The sequence below is a fragment of the Spea bombifrons genome, chromosome 3, assembly GCF_027358695.1.
Source record: "Spea bombifrons isolate aSpeBom1 chromosome 3, aSpeBom1.2.pri, whole genome shotgun sequence".
Taxonomy (NCBI): Eukaryota; Metazoa; Chordata; class Amphibia; order Anura; family Pelobatidae; genus Spea; species Spea bombifrons.
This window is the reverse complement of record NC_071089.1, coordinates 52,487,294-52,507,932: the sequence shown is the minus strand read 5'-3', so window position 1 is coordinate 52,507,932 and position 20,639 is coordinate 52,487,294. Positions and strand designations below refer to the sequence as shown.

The 20,639-nt window shown below is 39.8% G+C and overlaps 1 protein-coding gene across 1 annotated transcript; it reads left to right on the top strand.

Annotated features, from left to right (window-relative positions):
* Positions 1–6,144: 6,144 nt before the first annotated feature.
* On the top strand, positions 6,145–20,551 carry KCNK1 (potassium two pore domain channel subfamily K member 1). The gene is made up of 3 exons (XM_053461196.1): positions 6,145–6,735; positions 7,956–8,351; positions 19,835–20,551. The coding sequence occupies exons 1-3, from the start codon at positions 6,381–6,383 to the stop codon at positions 20,110–20,112; spliced, it is 1,029 nt and encodes a 342-aa protein (XP_053317171.1). The 5' UTR covers positions 6,145–6,380; the 3' UTR covers positions 20,113–20,551.
* Positions 20,552–20,639: the final 88 nt, after the last annotated feature.

Here is a 20,639-nt window from a genome sequence, read left to right as displayed (position 1 = left end):
TATACATAGAGAATAAATAATATTGAACCATTAAGTTCTAGTGCAAGAATGATAAAATGAGGTTAGCTGGGATCCATATAACAGTACTACAATGTATTAGGGATGTTTCATATATTATAGGCATAGTTATTTAAAATATTAAAGTCAAAGTCCTCATTGGCTCAGGGTATACACGAGAAATATCTTTCCCCACCTATGCAAAATAAAAATTCTGAGCATTTTGCTTTATTTACTTTGTGGTGGGTGTGGCCTTGTTGTTGTGGCTTCTTACAACTGGCTGAATTTGTAAAAATTCTGTAAATTTGCAATTTGTACAAATCTGAATGCACAAGTCTAATACATACTATACATTATAGAATACAGTTGTACCATTGTACGCATGTGAAGTAAGCACTCTCACTGATTATAATTAATTGGCTTCAGATTATTTCTGCTACAGAAAGTACCTTCTTAAAAGGGCAGAGCCACAGTGTGCACCAAGTGTACAGCGTCTCCCCATTCCTTCAATTGCGGAGAGGGTGTGTAGAGAGGCTCTGCCGTTTTCAGAAAGTGCTCCATTAGGCCAGGTCAGCCTAGCTAATACTGGGGTGAAGCGGACCAAGAAAGAAAACAACAAAAGAAGAGGCAAGAGAAGAAAATGAGCTGTAGGAAAGGATTCATGGAAGCGGTTGGCGGAGAAGGTAGGAAGACATTGGGAGATTCAGATAATACATTTTTACAGTATATATAATCTAACAACATAATATCTAGCAGTTTATACGTGAGTAATGTAACACAATTTCATTTATAGACAATCCCTATGTCTGGGTTAAGAATCAATGTGCCTAAATTGTAAAATAAGTAGCTATTTTGTTATTAATATGATTTGTTAAATATCGCATTTTTTTATACAGTGTAAGATATGCATAATCATAAATCGTTATGTTGGAAACAGTAGCAATAACTATCTTAACAGATAACATTATACAAGTTTATAAGGGTTGTAAGAAATAGTGTCTGGCATCACCCCTAATAAAGCCACTTCTGGAGTTGGTTTAAGTGATTAATAGTGGCAGCTAACCTAAAAGCCTACTAGCACAGGCAATAATGGACATTTCCACCAAACATAGCATTAAGAACCTTTGCATAATCGATAGAAAGATATATGATGATATTATAGCAAGCATCATAGGACTCACGTACCATCTAAGCAAAAGTATATTTTTTTAATATTTCCAAAAAGTGCAGCTAGAGGATTTAAATAAACATATAAGTTCAGGTCACTGATAGGCCCAGGAAGATGAAAAGATTAATAGAGGTCACTGCTGTTGCCAAGGACCCCTCTGCCCCTCACCATGCTCCTCAAAACAGGTGTCCCAATTTGGACACTTCAAATGTTGAGGAGTATGATACTCATTGGATGTCAAGCTGCTCTCCATGGCAGGGCCTCTCTTAACTGCATGGTGCAAATAAGATGTGAATACTGTGCTAAATCTACTTATTATTGGTTAAACCAGTTTAGTTCTTGACACTTCAGGGTGTCCTTTATATGACATTAGGTATTTCAAAGGAAAAACAAATATGTGCAGGATATACAGAAACAACAAATATTTGTTGGTGTAATATTCCACAATGTATGACTGCACTCCTTGTACTTGCTGTTCAGTATTTTCACATTTATCACATATGGATCATTAAAAAGCATTCGTTTGTTCTTTGTCTCTTAGATATGCCCCTGCATGCTGAATGCCTGTATTAAACACAACTGTTTAAAATCAGCCCTGATACTTTAAGCAGAGATAGGCAGAGACATGGTTCATAGCGGATTTTTTTAACGATGCTGGACTCAGTGATTTAAAATAATACTACATAGTTCTCATAGGTTGAAAATGTGTAATCATTCTACAGGGTTTCCCATAAGTCTGGAACCATAGGAAAAAAACACAGATCTATATAGCATACACAGGCAAAGAAGATTCCTCCACTCCGCCAGAACATATGTGATCACGTTCACTGCAATTCACTGACATGCCTCATAACATAAAAACATCAGTGTAAGTCCTAAGGTTTAAGACTTATGAGACTGGTGCACTTATACACACACCTGCCCATACTGCCCAACTGGCGTGATGAAGCAGCAGTGTGGCAGGATAAATAAGTTAGCGGCATAGAGTAGCTATCTGAGGTCTAAATGTGGCTCAAGCATTGGTTCATCTGTATCAGTGGATATGTGTTCTATCCAGTCTTTTGCAAATCTTAATATGCAAGCCATGTTTTAATGTTAGGAAGATTCAGTCCTCTATTAGTTCAGTAAGTTTTTGCCTCATTTTGATATTTTTTTCCAGATGTTTTGGGGTCTTCTGTCAGAAGAAGACGTAGCATTCCAATTGTACCAATACCACCGTGATCAAATTAGTTCTCCCAGTCAAGATCCAGTTGTTGGGGATGTCTTGGAAATTGGATTCCTAAATATCTGATAGATGTCTGAGCACATTTAAAATCCAGATTTTGTTATAGGAGGTGGTACCTGAGAGCCAAAAGAGTTCTGACTTACCAGAGTTTATTTCAATTTTTAATTTAGATTGAGTTGAGAATCAATGGGATAGTTTGTCAGGATTCCCTACAAATAATAGTGCATCATCTGCAGAAGCTGTTATTCTAAACTAACACACATACATAAAGAAAAAGACAGTCACAAGTGTAGGCAATTTAAAATATATTTACTTTAAGTAATAGAAGAATAAAACATGAAATGAAATATTAATCAAAGTTGGATATTCCATCAAACATAAATATATATCTATATCAGTTTTTACTTTATTGTCTTTAATTTAAATTTTTTTATATATTTTTACTTTTTTAAATTTACTTTTTAAATACATTTGACCCCAAATGTCCAATATAAATTTTATTAAACAAAAAACAAAAACATGATTGCAAAAAAATTGTGTTTTAGCATGACGTACCTAATAAAGTAAATTATACTAACCATATAACTACCCCCCGATTATGAATACATGTGGAAAAGTGTTACCTTTTCATTCTCCCTAACATGGAAAGATATCACATATCATAAAACTGAATTATCTAATCCTCAATAGAGAAACATTCCATGACTAAGCCATCAGGATAACTATGAACACCTGTGATCAGGGCCATACCCAGAGTATTTGGCGCCCCCATGCCCCATTTTTAAACCATAATACACCACATACATTGTATTATGTTTTAGAGGGCCACATTCATCCCTACATATGTTAATACAGTGTTGTTAGTACTACTGGTTCAAGAGGTTTAACCCATACTTTGTCTTCTGTTAAAAGAAAACACTTGCTTACCATCATTTAAAAAATGGAAGCAATTCTGGTGCTAAGCACCAGACTTGGAGCAATTACAGAGGCAAGGCCACATTGAGGCGGGTGAATGGAGTGCACAGCAACCAGGCGGCTGATAAAGTTTTCAGCAACCGCTCGGCGCCCCTCTGTCTCCGTCACGGTGACATGATGTCAAATCCCGGCGCTCAGCAGTGTAGCTGCATGCATTTCAAATGAAGTAAAAAAGGGAGGGGAGAAGGGGCAGATAGTGAGAAGGGTGGGGGAGGGGTTGTAGTGAGAAGGGGGGAGAGTCCTGTGGATGCAATTCCGGGTGCTGCTGCAGGTTGTGTGGATGCAACCTGGGTACTGGCCAAGTCATGTCAATGCAATCTGGGTGCCACTGCTGGCCTTGGGTGTGCCACCATGAATACTAATGTGCATCTTGTCACTTGATCGTACTTTGGTTTTCGGTTTGTTTATTTATTCTAACCTTCTTTACACCATAAAATTTTTAACTTGTTGATCCGTGATGAATCAATGTTCTCATTCTTAATTGAGCATTCTGATGGGCTAACCTTTCATAGTTTCTTCTAGCTGGTGCTTTTATATACTTAAACTGGCCCTTAATAATATCCCCATTGAACACAATACAGCTACCTAGTAAAAACTAGTGAAGCTTGAATCAATGGCTCAGAACATAAAATTTAAAAGATATATTAATATACTGATATGATATCGGGAGTACCACTGTCAGTGTCTGGCTCGGTATATAGTGATGGGAGATTTGCCGCACAACCGTCTCTGTGTATCCTGCTATAATGACAAGGGGTGGACTGTACCCCCCTCAGATCACTATAAAATAATATGAGTTATACTGTTGTGGTTGTGGTCATGGAAGTTGTGGTGATGGAAGTTGTGATATACCACTTTCAGGCTCAGTACATATATATTGATGGGAGCTATGCTGTAACACCCTCAATGCCAAAATGTGAATAAACGACTGGGTTTGGGGAAATTTGTATTACCATTATTTTTTTTAAACTCTGCAGTTCTGATATCATGAATTTCCTTGTTATTTATTTACCTACTTTCCTCAAAATAACCTGTCTGTTCTTGCAAAAAGAGCTAGCTACGGCTCTGCCACTCTCCGCGATGAATGTCATGGACACATTTAGTGTAATGCTGTTTGGGGAGGCAAAGGTATCACAGACAACCTATTTGGGCCCAAATTGGAACTGTCAAGCTGTTTAGAGACAAAGCTGGCACTGTGGGAAGTGAGTGACATGTTACATGGTGAAGTCGGGGGGGGGGGCTCAAAGAGGTGGAGAAAAAAAAGGGGTGTGGTTAGAAGGGTTATGTTTGTTAAGGGGAGCGGTTAGCAATATTGTCACACCCACCAGGGAGGCACCGAAAAAAAAATGCACCCAGGTGTCAAGGACCCTAGGTTCGGCACTGTAAAGAGTAATAAAATGGAACATTCATTACAAATACTTAGCATAACATATTTTACACCAGGGCTGATTCATTCTGAAGGGGTGATCCACATGTTAACTTCATGTGGCCCGAAGCAACTAATTTGATTGGCTTGTAGCATCATTATTAGAAAAGGTTGTAGGCCCAGTACTATAATTAATCTTAAAATGTGCGGCGGATATAATTACCGTATTGGCCCGAATATAGGCCGCACTTTTTTCCCCCACTTTAAGTCTTTAAAGTGGGGGTGCGGCCTATATTCGGGGTCTAGCGCCCGACGCCCGGGACATGCAGTCCCGGGCGCCGGGCAGGCAGCGGGGTTAGGATACAGATCCCCCGCAGCGGTGCAGGGGACCCGCATCCTACTGTCTGATACGCTCAGACAGCCTCCCCTGCCGGCACTTTCCACGGGAGTACCGGCACGGGAGGTTGTCTAAGCGCATCGCACGGACGTTCACCGGCAGCGGCGATGCGCCGTTGCCGGTGAACGTGCGCACGATGCATTCTAACCCCCCCGACTTACCAGGGCAGACTCCCGGGTGTCTTGCAGGGCCGGCAGAAGACATCTACGCAATACGCGTATACAACTTCCGGTACCGGCACTTCCGCTGAGTGCCGGCACCGGGAGTTGTATACACGATGTGCATAGATGTCCCCCTCCAGGCCCCGTAAGACACCCGGGAGTCTGCTCTGGTAAGTCGGGGGTGGGGAAGGACAGAGTGGCAGCATATCGCGGGGAGGACAGAGTGGCAGCATATCGCGGGGAGGACAGAGTGGCAGCGTATCTCGAGGGGGGGGAGGACAGAGTGGCAGCGTATCTCGAGGGGGGTGAGGACAGAGTGGCAGCATATCTCGGGGAGGGGGAGAGGACAGAGTGGCAGCATATCTCGGAGGGGGAGGACAGAGTGGCAGCATATCTCGGGGGGGGGACAGAGTGGCAGCATGTTTTTTGGTGCTTTTTTAAAGAAAAAAAAATTTTCTTTAAAAAAGCACCAAACTTTTAGGGTGCGGCCTATATACGGGGGCGGCCTATATCCGAGCCAATACGGTATATTTACATACTCTTAATACAGACTGGACATATTACACTTTGTTTAGTGCTATCTGAAAAATGAGGATACAAGAGTATGTGTCTTGAAAGCGAATCAAATAAGGAAGTCAGCCTGGCTGCCTGTGTGTCCTTGACCATCCCCGCTCCTCACCTGTTACCTGATATCCATTCAGTGTACAGGCACGCCAGGATGCGTTCACAATCAGGTTATTTACATACAACACCCAACCGCTGCTAAGAAATGACAGCTCCGACTGTGAGTCACTCTCTGTAACTCTACCTGAGGGGAGGAACTACGTCAGCAGCAGACCGAAGAAACTGCCACATTGGATGCCATCATATCGTTTCATTCACGTTTGGGAAAGGAATTCGAACCACAACAAACCCGGCACATCCGATGAAATGAGTAGCGTTCGCTAGCTTGGCCCTGTAATTAAGGATCCCGGTTGAGGCGTGGGAACTCGGGACTTTATTTCCGCATCGGGGAGCAGACTCTGAACCCAAAGTGAAATTGGGTTACCGCGGTTCAGACATTTTGATTTCGGGGAGTGTACCGAGTTGTTATGTTGCAGTCGCTCTCCTGTAAGACATGCGTGCGGTTAACCGAGCGGAACCGTGCCGCTTGGTACTTCGTTTTTCTGATACTCAGCTACCTGTTGTTTCTGGTGCTGGGGGCTGTGGTGTTCTCGGCCGTGGAGCAGCCGTACGAGGATCGCCTCCGCCGTGACTTGTACGAGCTCAAGCGGCTCTTTTTGGAGGAGAACCAGTGTCTGTCTGAGGAGAAGCTGGAGGGGCTTTTGGCGCGCACCCTGGATGCTAGCAATTATGGCGTGCCCGTGAACGACAATGCTCCGGACAGCTGGAACTGGGACTTCACCTCGTCGCTGTTCTTTGTGAGCACTGTCTTAACGACTACAGGTAAATATTGCCAGGATATCATTTATGTGTGCGCGTCAAAAGGCAATTACATTTAGTCCTTTCATTGGTCATTTTATATAACTTCTATGACTGAAGACCTAGTCATTCCTCTTCTCCTCAACTTTACATTCTTGAAAGAATAGCGATAAAACTTTTGTTGCTTTCTTGGGTGGTTTATTCAGAGAGCTGGCAGGAAAACTGTGGAAATAGGAAGGACCAACACTAGTAACAATGGATGACGTGGCCCTGCATGAAGTATAATAAAATAAGTGAGAGATTTACCTATCCGTTATGCAGGGCCAGTCAAACTCTTCCTGAATAACTCATAGGCACCATCTACTTAAGCAAGATGCGCTATGGCCACCAGAATGCAAACATTTTGGAGCCCATTCATTAAAAAGAGTTGTGGTTTTAAATTCCAGACTAAAGTATACATTATAAAGGTCTGACTTTAGTAGGTTTGTGATGATGGAAGAGCTTTAATGTCCCTGTATAATGTATAGTTACATCAATGCACCTAAATATTCATGGCCAGCTCAGCTCCTCACACTGGGGAAAGTTGCCAGTGTTGGTAATGAATAGTGAACAAGGGGTGCTAAAACCACAACTCTCCTTGCAAATCTTTCTTTAGTGAAAAAACCTTTTTGCCTATACCTGGCCAACACGCAAGCAGAAGACCCGACTGTGCTGCGTTTCTGAATGAAGCACGGCTTGTGTTGCTGAATGAAAGGCATTAAATATTATGTAAAGTGCCTTATGTGCGATTTTTTTTCCATTATACTGTAATGGAAACTTGCAGCTGGTGGAAAATCCTGGTTAATATTCTCCTTTAAACTCTACGCGTTGGTTTTGGTATGCAGGAAATACACACCTTTTTACTGCATCATTGATCTGATGCATACATAAGTGATTTGTTCTATACTTAGATGCAAGTATAGACGTCCTGCATACTGCACACAATCGCGCAATTATGTTAGAATGACTTTCCAAGCAATCAGCCAGGCTGATTTATCCTGGCTTGCTGCAACAAATTGCATACAAGGAATAATATCCATTAATATCCACCTTTCCAGAACCCCTCTCTCTGTTTTCATTTATATTGGTTTTTAATACATTCTGTAATCTGTTTTGCAAAGACTCCAATTCATTTTATTTTTGTGAGTTATGAATGCATTTTTGCTTCTATTTGATTTCTAATGTTATTTTTCATCTAATTTCAGGGTATGGCCACACTGTTCCCTTGTCAAACGGCGGAAAAATATTTTGTATAGTTTACTGTTTCATTGGGATTCCTTTTACGCTCCTTTTTTTAACTGCGCTGGTTCAGCGTATTACCGTCTTCTTAACTCGGCAGCCGGTTCTGTACATTCATCTGCGCTGGGGCTTCTCCAAGGAAGCTGTTGCTGTCGTCCATGCCTTTCTTTTGGGATTCATCACAGTCTTATGTTTTTTTATAATCCCAGCGGCAGCGTTTTCCGTCATTGAAGAAGACTGGAATTTTCTAGAATCCTTTTACTTCTGCTTTATCTCCTTAAGCACAATTGGCCTTGGTGATTATGTTCCTGGGGAAGACTATAATCAGAAATTCCGTAATCTTTACAAGTTTGGTATCACCTGTAAGTATTTGTGAAAATTATTTTTTTAATACTTAGATTAGTAATATGTTTCATTATTTTGGACAACAAGTTTCAGATTTTATATATATATATATATATATATCTATATAATTTTATGGTGCGCTGCCAAACATATTTGCTTTAACTTTAACCCCTTAATGACAATTGCCGGTTCTGGCACATCACGGAAAAACAAGTCGTTTACGACAATTGACGTGCCAGAACCGTCATGTCTTTAAACTTTCTGCACCCAAACGGCTGTAATGCCTCGACCTCGAGGCATTCAGCAACGCCACGATCGGCACCAGGGGCTATGTCTGGCCCCTCCAATGATAACCTCCTAAACTTAAATGGTGTCGCTGGAATGACATTGATTAGGAGGCATTCAGCGACACCAAATACTTACCCCAGGACAGGCTGTGACCGCTCCGGAGAGCGATCACAGCCGGAGCTGCACGCAATCTTCACCATCCGCAAGATGGCGGCCCGGGGAAAAAAAATAATAAAGATGCAAAAGTTCGCTAGATGGTCTCCAGACCCTCTAGAGAACTCTGGCTCCACTTGCAGGTTGAATACAGGTACTGAAGCAAACCAGGAATAATGGAGCGCATATACATAGGGGAAGAAAACAAAAACAAATACAATAGTGTAATATTGTCAAAAAAAATTATATTTATAAGGTGTAAGTTCCACTCACAAAAGGACTGGATAAAGCAGGCTCATCAAATGTCAAGCTTCTAAAACTGTATTCTGTAAAAGCAAGCATAAACCAGGATGGTGCAGTATCTTCAATAAACTGATCTTAAAAGATCAAAATGCACTTACAATTGAGATGTAGCACAACTCAAAGAGTATTGTGCAAAAGCATGTGGAAATAAAGCATCCGGTGTATGATAAAAATCTCTCCAATTTTTTTTTCTCTCAACGCGTTTCGCCGATGGGTCGTCGGCTTCATCAGGAGAAAAGTAAATCAAACTGCAGCAGAAATCAAACGGCAGCAAAAATCATAATGACTTTATTATGTTTTTTGCTGCCGTTTGATTTCTGCTGCAGTTTGATTTACTTTTCTCCTGATGAAGCCGACGACCCATCGGCGAAACATTTGATGAGCCTGCTTTATCCAGTCCTTTTGTGAGTGGAACTTACACCTTATAAATATACATTTTTTGACAATATTACACTATTGTATTTGTTTTTGTTTTCTTCCCCTATGTATATGCGCTCCATTATTCCTGATTTGCTTCTGTATACACTTTGAGGAAGAGTGTTGTTTGGTAGCTGCTTTCATTGTGGGAAGTATTTATATTTATTTTATATTCACACGTGGTATTTTGGTTTTCTATTTGCGTTGAATACAGGTACTGCATTCAACCATACAAGTCAGGGGAGCCCAGCTTTCTAATCACAGTGTGATTAGTAAAAATAAATAAAAAAAAAAAAAAAAAAATAATAATAATAATTAGAAAAAATAGTTAAAAAAAACAGTAAAATGTAAAAATAATTTCCTACTGATGTTACTTTCAGGGGAACCTTCAAGTTAAAAAAAAAAAAAAAAAAATTATTAAAAAAAGGCAAAAAAAATAAAATATATATATAAAAAATATATTTTTGTGAGCAAGTCCTAAAATTAGCACATTAGCTTAAAACAATTCTTGCATGGAAAGAGTTAAAATACTGGCATATTAAATGCCCATGGGGTGTCTACTTTTAAAAAATGTATGATTTGATGGGGTAAATTGAATTGGCTGGGTTCAACAATGTCCCAATTAACACGAGGGGGGGGGGGATGGCCACACATCTAATTTCCAATTAGAAAAATGCACACGTACCAAATGCGACCTTTTCCTGTACTCAGGAGATGTTGCTGAACACATATTGGGGTGTCGTGTGACAGCGGCATATACCAGGAGCTGTAAATTCATACATAAAGTAGGTGTGTGGGGGAAAAATACACACAAACAAATACTACTGCAAACTTTGAAAAACTGCTGGTGGTAAAATGTGTGCATGCAAAGAGTTAAAATACCCCGGGGAACTAGTTTTCAAAAATATATGGTTTTATTGGGCACACTGAAATGGCCCAGCTCAAGGATTTACCAAATAGGGCATGGGCAGTTGATCGCCAAATGCCAAAGTTCAACATTGAAAATGCGCATGCCCCAAATGTGGCCCTTTTGCCCCCAGCCAGCCAAAATCATTCATGTGGGGTATCGCTGTGCCCAGGAGATGTTGCTGAACACATATTGGGGTGTTTTATGATAGTGACACATACCAGAACCTTTTAATTCATACCTAAAGTAAAATGTGTGTGAAAAAACAAATGCAAAAAAATGACTACCAGAAAGTTTGACAAAGACTGGTGGTAGATATGGTGCATGAAAAGAGTTAAAATACTAGCATCTGAAATACCCTGGGGTGTCTAGTTTTCAAAAATATATGATTTTATGGGGTAAATTGCATTGGCCGGCTTCAAAGATACCCGAAATGGCACATGGGGGGAAGAATTACCAGATTTGGAAAAAATGGCTTTGAAATAGCAAAACGCTACCTGTACTTATTGCCCCATAACGTGTAGAAAAAAAAAAAAAAACATAAAAACATTGGGTATTTCTAAACTCAGGACAAATAGTAGAATCTATTTAGCAGGTTTTTTCATTACCTTTTATAAATGAGTAAAAGATTTTTCAACTAAAAGTTAGAAAAAGTCATTTTTTTTCTACATTTTTCACCATATTTTATACTTTTTTTAATAGTAAATAATATGACACAATCAAAACAATGTCATCTAAAGAAAGCCCTTCTTGTCCTGAAAAAAACAATATATAACTTGTGTGGGTTCAGTAAACGGGAAGAAAAAAATTACAGCTGAACACGAGCAGCGCAGAAATGTTAAAACGGCCATTGTCACAAAGGGTACAAAAAGTAAAATCAGCCTTTGTCACGAAGGGGTTAAGCTTCTTAGTCATCTGCTGTGTAGAATATCTAGGTTAATAGAATATCAATGTTGTTGTTCATAAAGTCTCTTTCATATGATGTACAATAAAATACCTTTTAATGTACACAAAATCAGAATTGAATCCCATAGCTTTAGATATCTTTAACCCCTTCATTCCCCTATAGACGTACCGGGACGTCCAAAAAACGCCCACAAAGAAACCCCTATGGATGTCCCGGTACGTCCAGCCCTTTGTGCAGCGTCAGGGACACCTGAATTAATAAACTTGGAGGGGATTTTCCATCACTTTACCTAATTTTGTGAGGATTCAGAGGGAAAATGTAAAAAAAAATTAGTTTATTTTTCTAATCTTCGCTAGTTTTTACTAAATTTCTCATTCTAAATTTTCAGCTAATCATCCAACTATGGTATGAAACGAAAGCTCTATCTCTCCTTGAAAAAACGATATATAGTTTATATGGGTACACTATTCACAGGAAAAGAGAATCATCGCTAAACCGACATACCCCAAAAATGGCAAAATTGCTCTGGGCTTTGAGGTACCAAAAGCCCCTGGGATTGAAGGGGTTAAAATCAGTCTTTGTTTGGCGGCTCGTCCCTTCAATATCACGTTTATTGTATTCAATGTATGCTTACGAAGTTGTCATTGGAACATGATCTTCGACTGGGTTAGGCTATGAGTTGTGAGGTATCATATTGTTGAATTCTAGATAGAATGTATAGTCAACAGCAACTCATAGTTGCCAAACTACCATGTTGGAAACCCAAATATCACCAGGCAAACAGTTGAAAGTTCACAAGATGCTTTTGGGTTTGTGCTGCAGAATTGTAACTGGCATACTCGGGTGTCCAGACTATTTGAGCTCGGCACTGTGGCAATGAAGGCAATGCCTTGGTGAGGAGGATGGTTTAAATTGTCTTCCTCCTGGCTCCATATATTTCACTATGTTTGTACCCATCTAAATACACTGCCTGTTTTGAATATATAAACTAAAAGACAGGAATATGAGTTATTTAAGCATTTATCGTCCGTGGCAGACCTGTATTGTATACATCTAAGCTGCCTGATGTTTTTCAAAGCTTTCAGTACGTCAGCATGTAAGACAATCAGTAAGCTCGGTTTACTTTGTTGCGTGCGTTAAAAGTTTCCAATGTATTTTAAGAGGACCAAAAACACTAACACTACTTATTAGGGCTGCAACCAACGATTATTTTCATAATCGATTAGTTGGCCGATTATTTTTTCGATTAATCGGATAAAAAAATGTAAATTTTTCGTTTATTTAAAATGATTTAATAAAGTAACATAGGATGTAAAAAACAAACGGCAGAATAAAAAAACTTTGATAAAAATGGATTTCTTGTTTTTACTGCCCCTAAATTAACCCTAAACACCCCATTAGCTATAACTGCCCCTAAGTTAACCCTAAACACCCCATTAACTATAACTGTCCCTAAATTAACCCCCACCTCCCCTAACTTTCAGCAGCCCAAATATACATTTTATACTCAGTTAGATGAGTGTCACAGCCATGGCGATGCTAAGGAAATGGGCGGAGCCAATCAGCCATTTGGTCCAGCCCCTTTCTTCTAACCTGCAGTCACTGTCGATTGGCCCCGCCCCTTTCTTTCTCCAGCAGTGACTGCAGGGAGGGACTGGAAGAAGGAAGTGGGGGAGGGACTGGAAGAAGGAAGTGGGGGGGCAATCGGCAGTGACTGCAGGGAGGAACTGTGAGTAGGAGCTGCTGCTGTGAGTCACAAACGGATTATAAAACGAGGGGTGTTTTTCAGAGCATTTGCTCTGAAAAAACCCTCATTTTATAATCGATAAAAATCGATTCAACTAATCGATAATGAAATTTGTTGCCAACGAATTTCATTATCGATTATTATCGATTAGTTGTTGCAGCCCTACTACTTATGCTACCATGTTCATCACGTTCAGGATGGCCCATTTACTGCTGAGACTGAATCATTCTTTGTTCATTATTATTATGTTGAATAATCCTTTAATAGCCTCACCACTTAACCATCAGAAGTGTAATTTTAGGAGATATTGCTGTCTGGCTCTTGGGATTTCTCCAGTCTTGAAGATTACAGAAGGATAAAAGATGATTGCCTTAAAGTTATCCCAGTCTCTTTTGTGCTATGAGGAGATTAAAAAAAAGGCTGAGAGTCATATTTCCAGCATCTCATCTTTATTAAAAAATTCCTGTAGTATGAGCAGTACCAGCTGTGAGCAATAACTGCCAACTAAAAAGAGACTTTAAAGAAATAAGTCACTCATTTCCTATTCTGCCCTTTCTGGTATGTGCAGCCTGTAACTGGAGATTTGGGAACTCTGTGTACAACTGATATTTCCAAACTTAAGGCAACTCATAATTAAGCTCAATGTAGTGCTCAACGTTCTATTTATGGTTAAATGGATGAGGCCTTAAAGGCCAGCCATTTTATTCTATGTAGCTGTTTTTTTTAAAAAAAATTTTAGCTAGGACTCTCCTCCCATAGATTGGCTTGATGTGTATGTGCTTTGGCCGAAATAAAAAGTGTCTTGTACATGGGGAAATAATGTAAGTCTATGGTAAGACCCCACCTTGAATGTGCAGTGCGAGTCCAGACACCTGTTCTTTAAAAGGATATTATGGAGCTTGAAAGTGTGCAGAGGTGACTGCAGAAGTTAATAAGCGGAATAGAACGTCTTCGTTATGAAGAAAAGCTACAGAAGTTAAGTTTGTTTGCATTACAAAAAGGGGATATTATACTATTGCATAGATATCTTTTAACCCCTTAATGACAATTGCCGGTCCTGGCACGGCACGGAAAAGCATGTGCTTTACCACAATTGACCGGCACGTCTTTAAACGGGTGCAGAAAGCGATCTACTATCGCTTTCTGCACCCAAAAAGCGTTGCTGAATGCCTCGACCTCGAGGCATTCAGCAACGCCGCGATCGGCACGAAGGGGCCATCTCTGGCCCCTCCACGGGGCGTCAACATCCGCCATACTTTGTATGGCGGCGGACGCCCGTTTTAAAAGCGTTTAGGAGGCGATCGACGATCGCCTCCTAAACTTAAATGGTGTCGCTGGAATGCCTCGATCAGGAGGCATCCAGCGACACCAAACACTAACCTTTTGATGGGCTGTGACCGCTACGGAGAGCGGTCACAGCCGCAGCTGCCGGCAATCTTCGCCATCAAGGAAGATGGCCGCCGTCCTGTAACAGGAACCACAAATTTTAAAAGTTCGCTAGATGGTCCAGACCATCTAGAGAACTTTGGCTCCACTTGCAGGTTGAATACAGGTACTGCATTCACCATGCAAGTCAATGGAGCCCAGCTTTCTAATCACAGTGTGATTACTAAAAATAAATAAAAAAATAAAATAAAATTAATAATAATTAGAAAAAAATAGTAAAAAAACAGTAAAATGTAAAAATCATTTCCCACTGATGTCACTATCAGGGGAACCTCCAAGTTGAAAAAAAATGTTAAAATTTTTTTAAAAAAAAAATAATAAAAAAAAATATATATATATATAAAAAATATATTTTTGTGAGCAAGTCCTAAAATTAGCATATTAGCTTAAAACAATTCTCGCATGGAAAGAGTTAAAATACTGGCATATTAAATGCCCGTGGGGTGTCTACTTTTAAAAAATGTATGATTTGATGGGGTAAATTGAATCGGCCAGGTTCAACAATGTCCCAATTAACACCGGGGGAAGGATGGCCACACATCTAATTTCCAATTAGAAAAATGCACACGTACCAAATGTGGCCTTTTAGTTCCCCCAAAAAATGACACACCCATGCATGTGGGGTATCACTGCACTCAGGAGATGTTGCTGAACACATTATGGGGTGTCGTGTGACATCGGCATATACCAGGAGCTGTAAATTCATACATAAAGTAGGTGTGTGTGGGAAAAATACACACACAAAAATATTACTGCAAACTTTGAAAAAATGCTGGTGGTAAAATGTGTGCATGCAAAGAGTTAAAATACCAGCATTTAAAATACCCTGTGGTGTCTAGTTTTGAAAAATATATGGTTTTGTTGGGCACACTGAAATGGCCCGGCTCAAAGATGTACCAAATAGGGCATGGGCAGTGGATCCCAAATGCCAAAGTTCAACATTGAAAAAAGCGCATGCCCCAAATGTGGCCCTTTTGCCCCAAAACAGCCAGGCAAAATCATTCATGTGAGGTATCACTGTACTCAGGAGATGTTGCTGAACACATATTGGGGTGTTTTGTGATAGTGACATATACGAGAACATTTTAATTCATACCTGAATTAAAATGTGTGTGGAAAACCAAATGCAAACAAATGACTACCACAAAGTTTGACAAAGACTGGTGGTAGATATGGTGCATGGAAAGAGTTAAAATACTAGCATTGGAAATACCCTGGGGTGTCTAGTTTTCAAAAATATATGGGTTTATTGGGCACACTGAAATGGCCCGGCTCAAAGATGTACCAAATAGGGCATGGGCAGTGGATCCCCAAATGCCAAAGTTCAACATTGAAAAATGCGCATGCCCCAAATGTGGCCCTTTTGCCCCCAAACAGCCAGGCAAAATCATTCATGTGGGGTATCGCTGTACTCAGGAGATGTTGCTGAACACATATTGGGGTGTTTTGTGATAGTGACATAAACGAGAACATTTTAATTCATACCTGAAGTAAAATGTGTGTGGAAAACCAAATGCAAAAAAATGACTACCATAAAGTTTGACAAAGACTGGTGGTAGATATGGTGCATGGAAAGAGTTAAAATACTAGCATTTGGAATACCCTGGGCTGTCTAGTTTTCAAAAATATATGACTTGATGGGGTAAATTGCATTGGCTGGGTTCAAAGATACCCGAAATGGCACATGGGGGGAAGAATTACCAGATTTGGAAAAAATGGCTTTGAGATAGCAAAACGCTACCTGTACTTATTGCCCCATAATGGGTAGAAAAAAGCAAAAAAACATAAAAACATTGGGTATTTCTAAACTCAGGACAAATAGTAGAATCTATTTAGCAGGTTTTTTCATTACCTTTTTATAGATGAGTAAAAGATTTTTCAACTAAAAGTTAGAAACAGTCATTTTTTTCTAAATATTTCACCATATTTTATAATTTTTTTAATAGTAAATAATATGATACAATCAAAACAATGTCATCTAAAGAAAGCCCTTCTTGTCCTGAAAAAAACAATATCTAATGTGTGTGGGTTCAGTAAACGGGAAAGAAGAAAATTACAGCTAAACACAAGCAGCGCAGAAATGTTAAAAAGGCCATTGTCACAAAGGGTACAAAAAGTAAAATCAGCCTTTGTCTCGAAGGGGTTAAATATGGGCTTGTTGACTTTTTCACAGAGCAGACTATACACAAATATAATTGACAGGTTTAGTTATAGCAAGGAGTCGTCCATTTTGGAGTCAAGAAGGAATTCTTTTCCCCTTTTGTTTTCCTCTTGCTTTCTTTCTTTCAACAGCAAAATTGAACTTGAACTTTTGTCTTTTTCTTTTCTCCCAACCTAAATTACTATGTTGCTATGATGACTTGAATCTCTGTACAATCAGCGGCAGCTTCTAATGAGGGTCTGACATTAAGCTCCCCACACCTAATATGTCCCTGTTTAAGGAGTAGATATATAGCTTTTGTTATAGGCTATATATAAATTAGTAAGCCAGGGCTTAACAAATTTGTTTTGAATCTAGGAGTTTTATTTTCAACGGCAAAAAATAATGATGTCCCAAGAGAATCCCCCTCCCTTAAATATAGGTCCACTTTCCTCGAACCCCTATTTTTTTAATGCTTACATTTTCGCTTTTCCCTGCTCTCCTCAGACGTGACAATCCTCTCCCAGTCACGAGGAACTCTTCTGTGAGCCCCGCCCCCTTGAGCATCACGTCTTTAAAGGGGCGGGGCGAAGAGCCTCACTGAGGCACTGCCGCTCAGCAGCAGGTTGGTCTGCCAGCCTACCCGGTGGACCGGCCCGCGAAGTGAGGTGGTAAGACCTCATTATTAGGCGGCCGGCTTGCACACCATGCTTTCTTTCTTTCTTCTGAGTCAATGTGTCTTTCTTCTGAGTTAATGTGAAGTCCAGCAGGCCGCACGTTGGACGCCCCTGACCTAGGCGCCAGGACAATATCCTCAGTCGACCTGGCGCCTGGGATTTGTCGAGCCCTGTAGTAAGCCGTATTATTTATAAGGCACTCTAAGATCAAATATTGCCCATGGCAATTGCACTTTTTAACTAATAAATGTTATTTGACTAAAGATTAAAGTAGACACAAGCCTCTTTAGTGCCTGACATCACATGATAGGCTAACTGATGCTTTTGTCGTTATAGATTGCATGCCCTGGACTGCTTAAGATATGTTAATTGATCAAACATATTTGGGTTAATCAAGCCTTTATTAATAATGGGATAGGCTTCTAACTTCTTCTAACATATTAATATTTAGGGAGAAAGTGCTTTTTTATGGCAATAACAAGAAAAACGCGTTTTCAAACCCCTGACCCTTAGATGGAAAATGGCTGGGCTATATGACATATCTTGAGACAGAAGGGAGAGTTGTGTTTCAACCCATTGACTTTACTATAAGTAATGACACCAAGGATGTACAGGGATCCAGGGAGTGGTATGCATCCTAAGCTCACAAGATTCTCAACTGAACCCACTATAAGGAGCCAGGATTTTTAAACATTAAAAACCAAAGCGCCCCCCCTCCTTCCTTCCTTTTGTTTTTTGAGAGGTCGGCACTCTATAGGTTTTAAGGAGCTAAAAAACATATCATGACGGCATTAAATGTCATGAATAAAGTAGCGGTGTGTGCCCGCTACACTGGAAGCAACAATGTGATTATGCAAGACTTCTTCTTTAATAAAAGCCTTACATTCACAAGTATTGCTCCATTCATGTGTAGTGAGTGCTGTTGATCGTACAGAGACCGATCAGCAGCCTTAAAAGCATATAAAAATATATTTTTATATATATATGTAAATGAATAAAATGCATTGGACAGTCTGCTACAAAAAATAAAATTGTTCCAACATGTAAACATGTGATGCAGGCGATCAGACATAGTGCCATAATCAACTACCCCCTCCCCCTGCAAATCATAAAATAATAAAAAACAAACAACATATTACTCTTTACGAATGGGCTGACGAGTCTGTGGATTCCAATGCCTGTTACCCTCAGCTATGCTGATGAATGTGATAGCAGTTGCACCAGAAGAGCAAAAGGCTGACATACAGGGGAGGGCTGGCACCTTCTGGCTAGGGTGCAGGTAAAGCCCATTGGCTTCTTGACCCCCCTCCAGTAAATCACGTGCACAGGCACACCTATACACTGTCACACTAACATGCACATACAGCACCTCTGTGCTCACATACACATTCATGCTCACAAACACTTGCATTATTTTTTTTTTACCATACTTTAACCATGTTACTTGACCCTGTTGCATTCTTGCCTTCTCAGGCTGTTCACAATAGGCTGGTCTGATGTAAAGACCTTCGGACCAGCCTGGGGGGCAATTGTCTCCGGGCTAGCCCACCCCTGTTATTTATATCTAAACTGTTTTTGTATTGTGTATTATGTAATTTAACCCTTACTTTTCTATGTGCCTACCCTGCCTGATGCTGTGTGCTGTCATGTAGTGAAATGAGCGTGTCATGTAGTGCGCCCTGTAGATTTCAAACATTATACAATAACCTATACATTTGCAGTGTTTCTGTAATCTGGAAGGGAAGCTGAATACATTTTTTTTTTTTGTATTAATTTATTTTTATAGAACTAGTGCAAATGTAATACAACGTGAAAGCACTTTTTGTTTTCTCAAAAAACCCACCCAAAAATCTTTGGCAAACACTGATGGCCAAATGGTTTTATAACAAAAGCTTAAAAGCTTAAAAGCTCTCAGTGAGACTTTTTATACCTGTCTATTTTCCATAAATATGCACTTTGTGGGTTGTTTTGTAATTACCATTACAAACCTGATACATTTTCATATCAACTGATAATGAAAAACAATATTTTGAAACAATGTATGCAGTCTAATATTTGCCCTGCAATCGCCAAAAACCTATTGTAATTCTTACAATAAAGAATTTCAAAACTCAAGACTATTAAATGTATTAAATATATATTGGTCATACTAAATGTTGGACTATGATTGGGGATAAAGAAATGCATAATTTGTACAGGTGCAATCAAAATGAAAAAGGGGAACCATACCCTATCGTGAAAACCCGAAAAAAGCTCTAGGTTTTTGGTACAAAGCACCCTCATTAAAGAAGGGGTTAATTTTCGATGGTTTTACTTTGCGTTGTTTTTTTAATGGCCTTATGGTCATTTTCTGCTCATCATCATTGGTATTGCATAGCCACTGTGTATACCTTGTATAATTCCTTTGTTGCAAATAAGGTATTGCTACTGTACTCACCTTTTGTACCCCACGCTACAATGACTTGGCTTAAATGTAACAGTAATGCGTTAACTTTTCACTCTTTCTCTGCGATAGGTTACCTGTTGCTGGGGATTGTTGCAATGCTTGTAGTTCTGGAAACCTTTTGTGAGCTACAGTCACTGAAAACGTTTAGGAAAATATTCCATGTAAAGAGAAAAAAATACGAAGACCAAGAAACCATAGTGGAACAAGACCAACTATCTTTCTCTTCGATTTCGGCCCAAGCTGCATTTTTAAAGGAAGAACAGAAGGAGGAACAGAAGTTAAATGAACCATTTGTGACTCTACAGCCATTGGGAAACAGTGCTCCTGATGGCTCCGTAAACCATTAACAATATCAAAATAATTGAAACCTTTTCATTAATATCTACCTCCACTTATAGGGTGAACTAAAGCATGAAACAAAATGCTGTTTTTCTATGTAGTGAATGAAGCATGTATAAAGGGAAATGAGAGACGCGTACATTCCTGCACACGCACAGCTTCCTGTACTGCACACTGCTGCTCACAGTCGCAAAGAAGGCAGTACTGAGTCCACTAACAAAATGCTCCTTATGTTTACGTGCGGACTACACACTCCAAGCATTACAAAAATGAATGCTCTTGAATATAGCCAGGGATTTGAGGTTGATGAGATCCAAGTGCTGTCAGATGACCTTTAAGTTGTAATACGGAAATGTGTTTTGAATGTATGCGTTTCTAATAAATATGTGGATTTGGCACATATGCTGCAGTGTGTATGGCTGTTTTCCCTTTTAAGTTTGCATCAAATATGAAAGAATCTCTGGAGGACGATGTGTAATGTCCTCAGAAAGCCATAATACCGGGACTACTATGGATTATACGTTGTGACCCTTGC

Coding starts and splice junctions, on each gene's coding strand:
- KCNK1 (XM_053461196.1), top strand. CDS start 6,381: ATGTTGCAGTCGCTCTCCTGTAAGACATGCGTGCGGTTAACCGAGCGG. Junction 6,736..7,955: donor CACTGTCTTAACGACTACAG/GTAAATATTGCC, acceptor ATCTAATTTCAG/GGTATGGCCACACTGTTCCC. Junction 8,352..19,834: donor TTACAAGTTTGGTATCACCT/GTAAGTATTTGT, acceptor TCTCTGCGATAG/GTTACCTGTTGCTGGGGATT.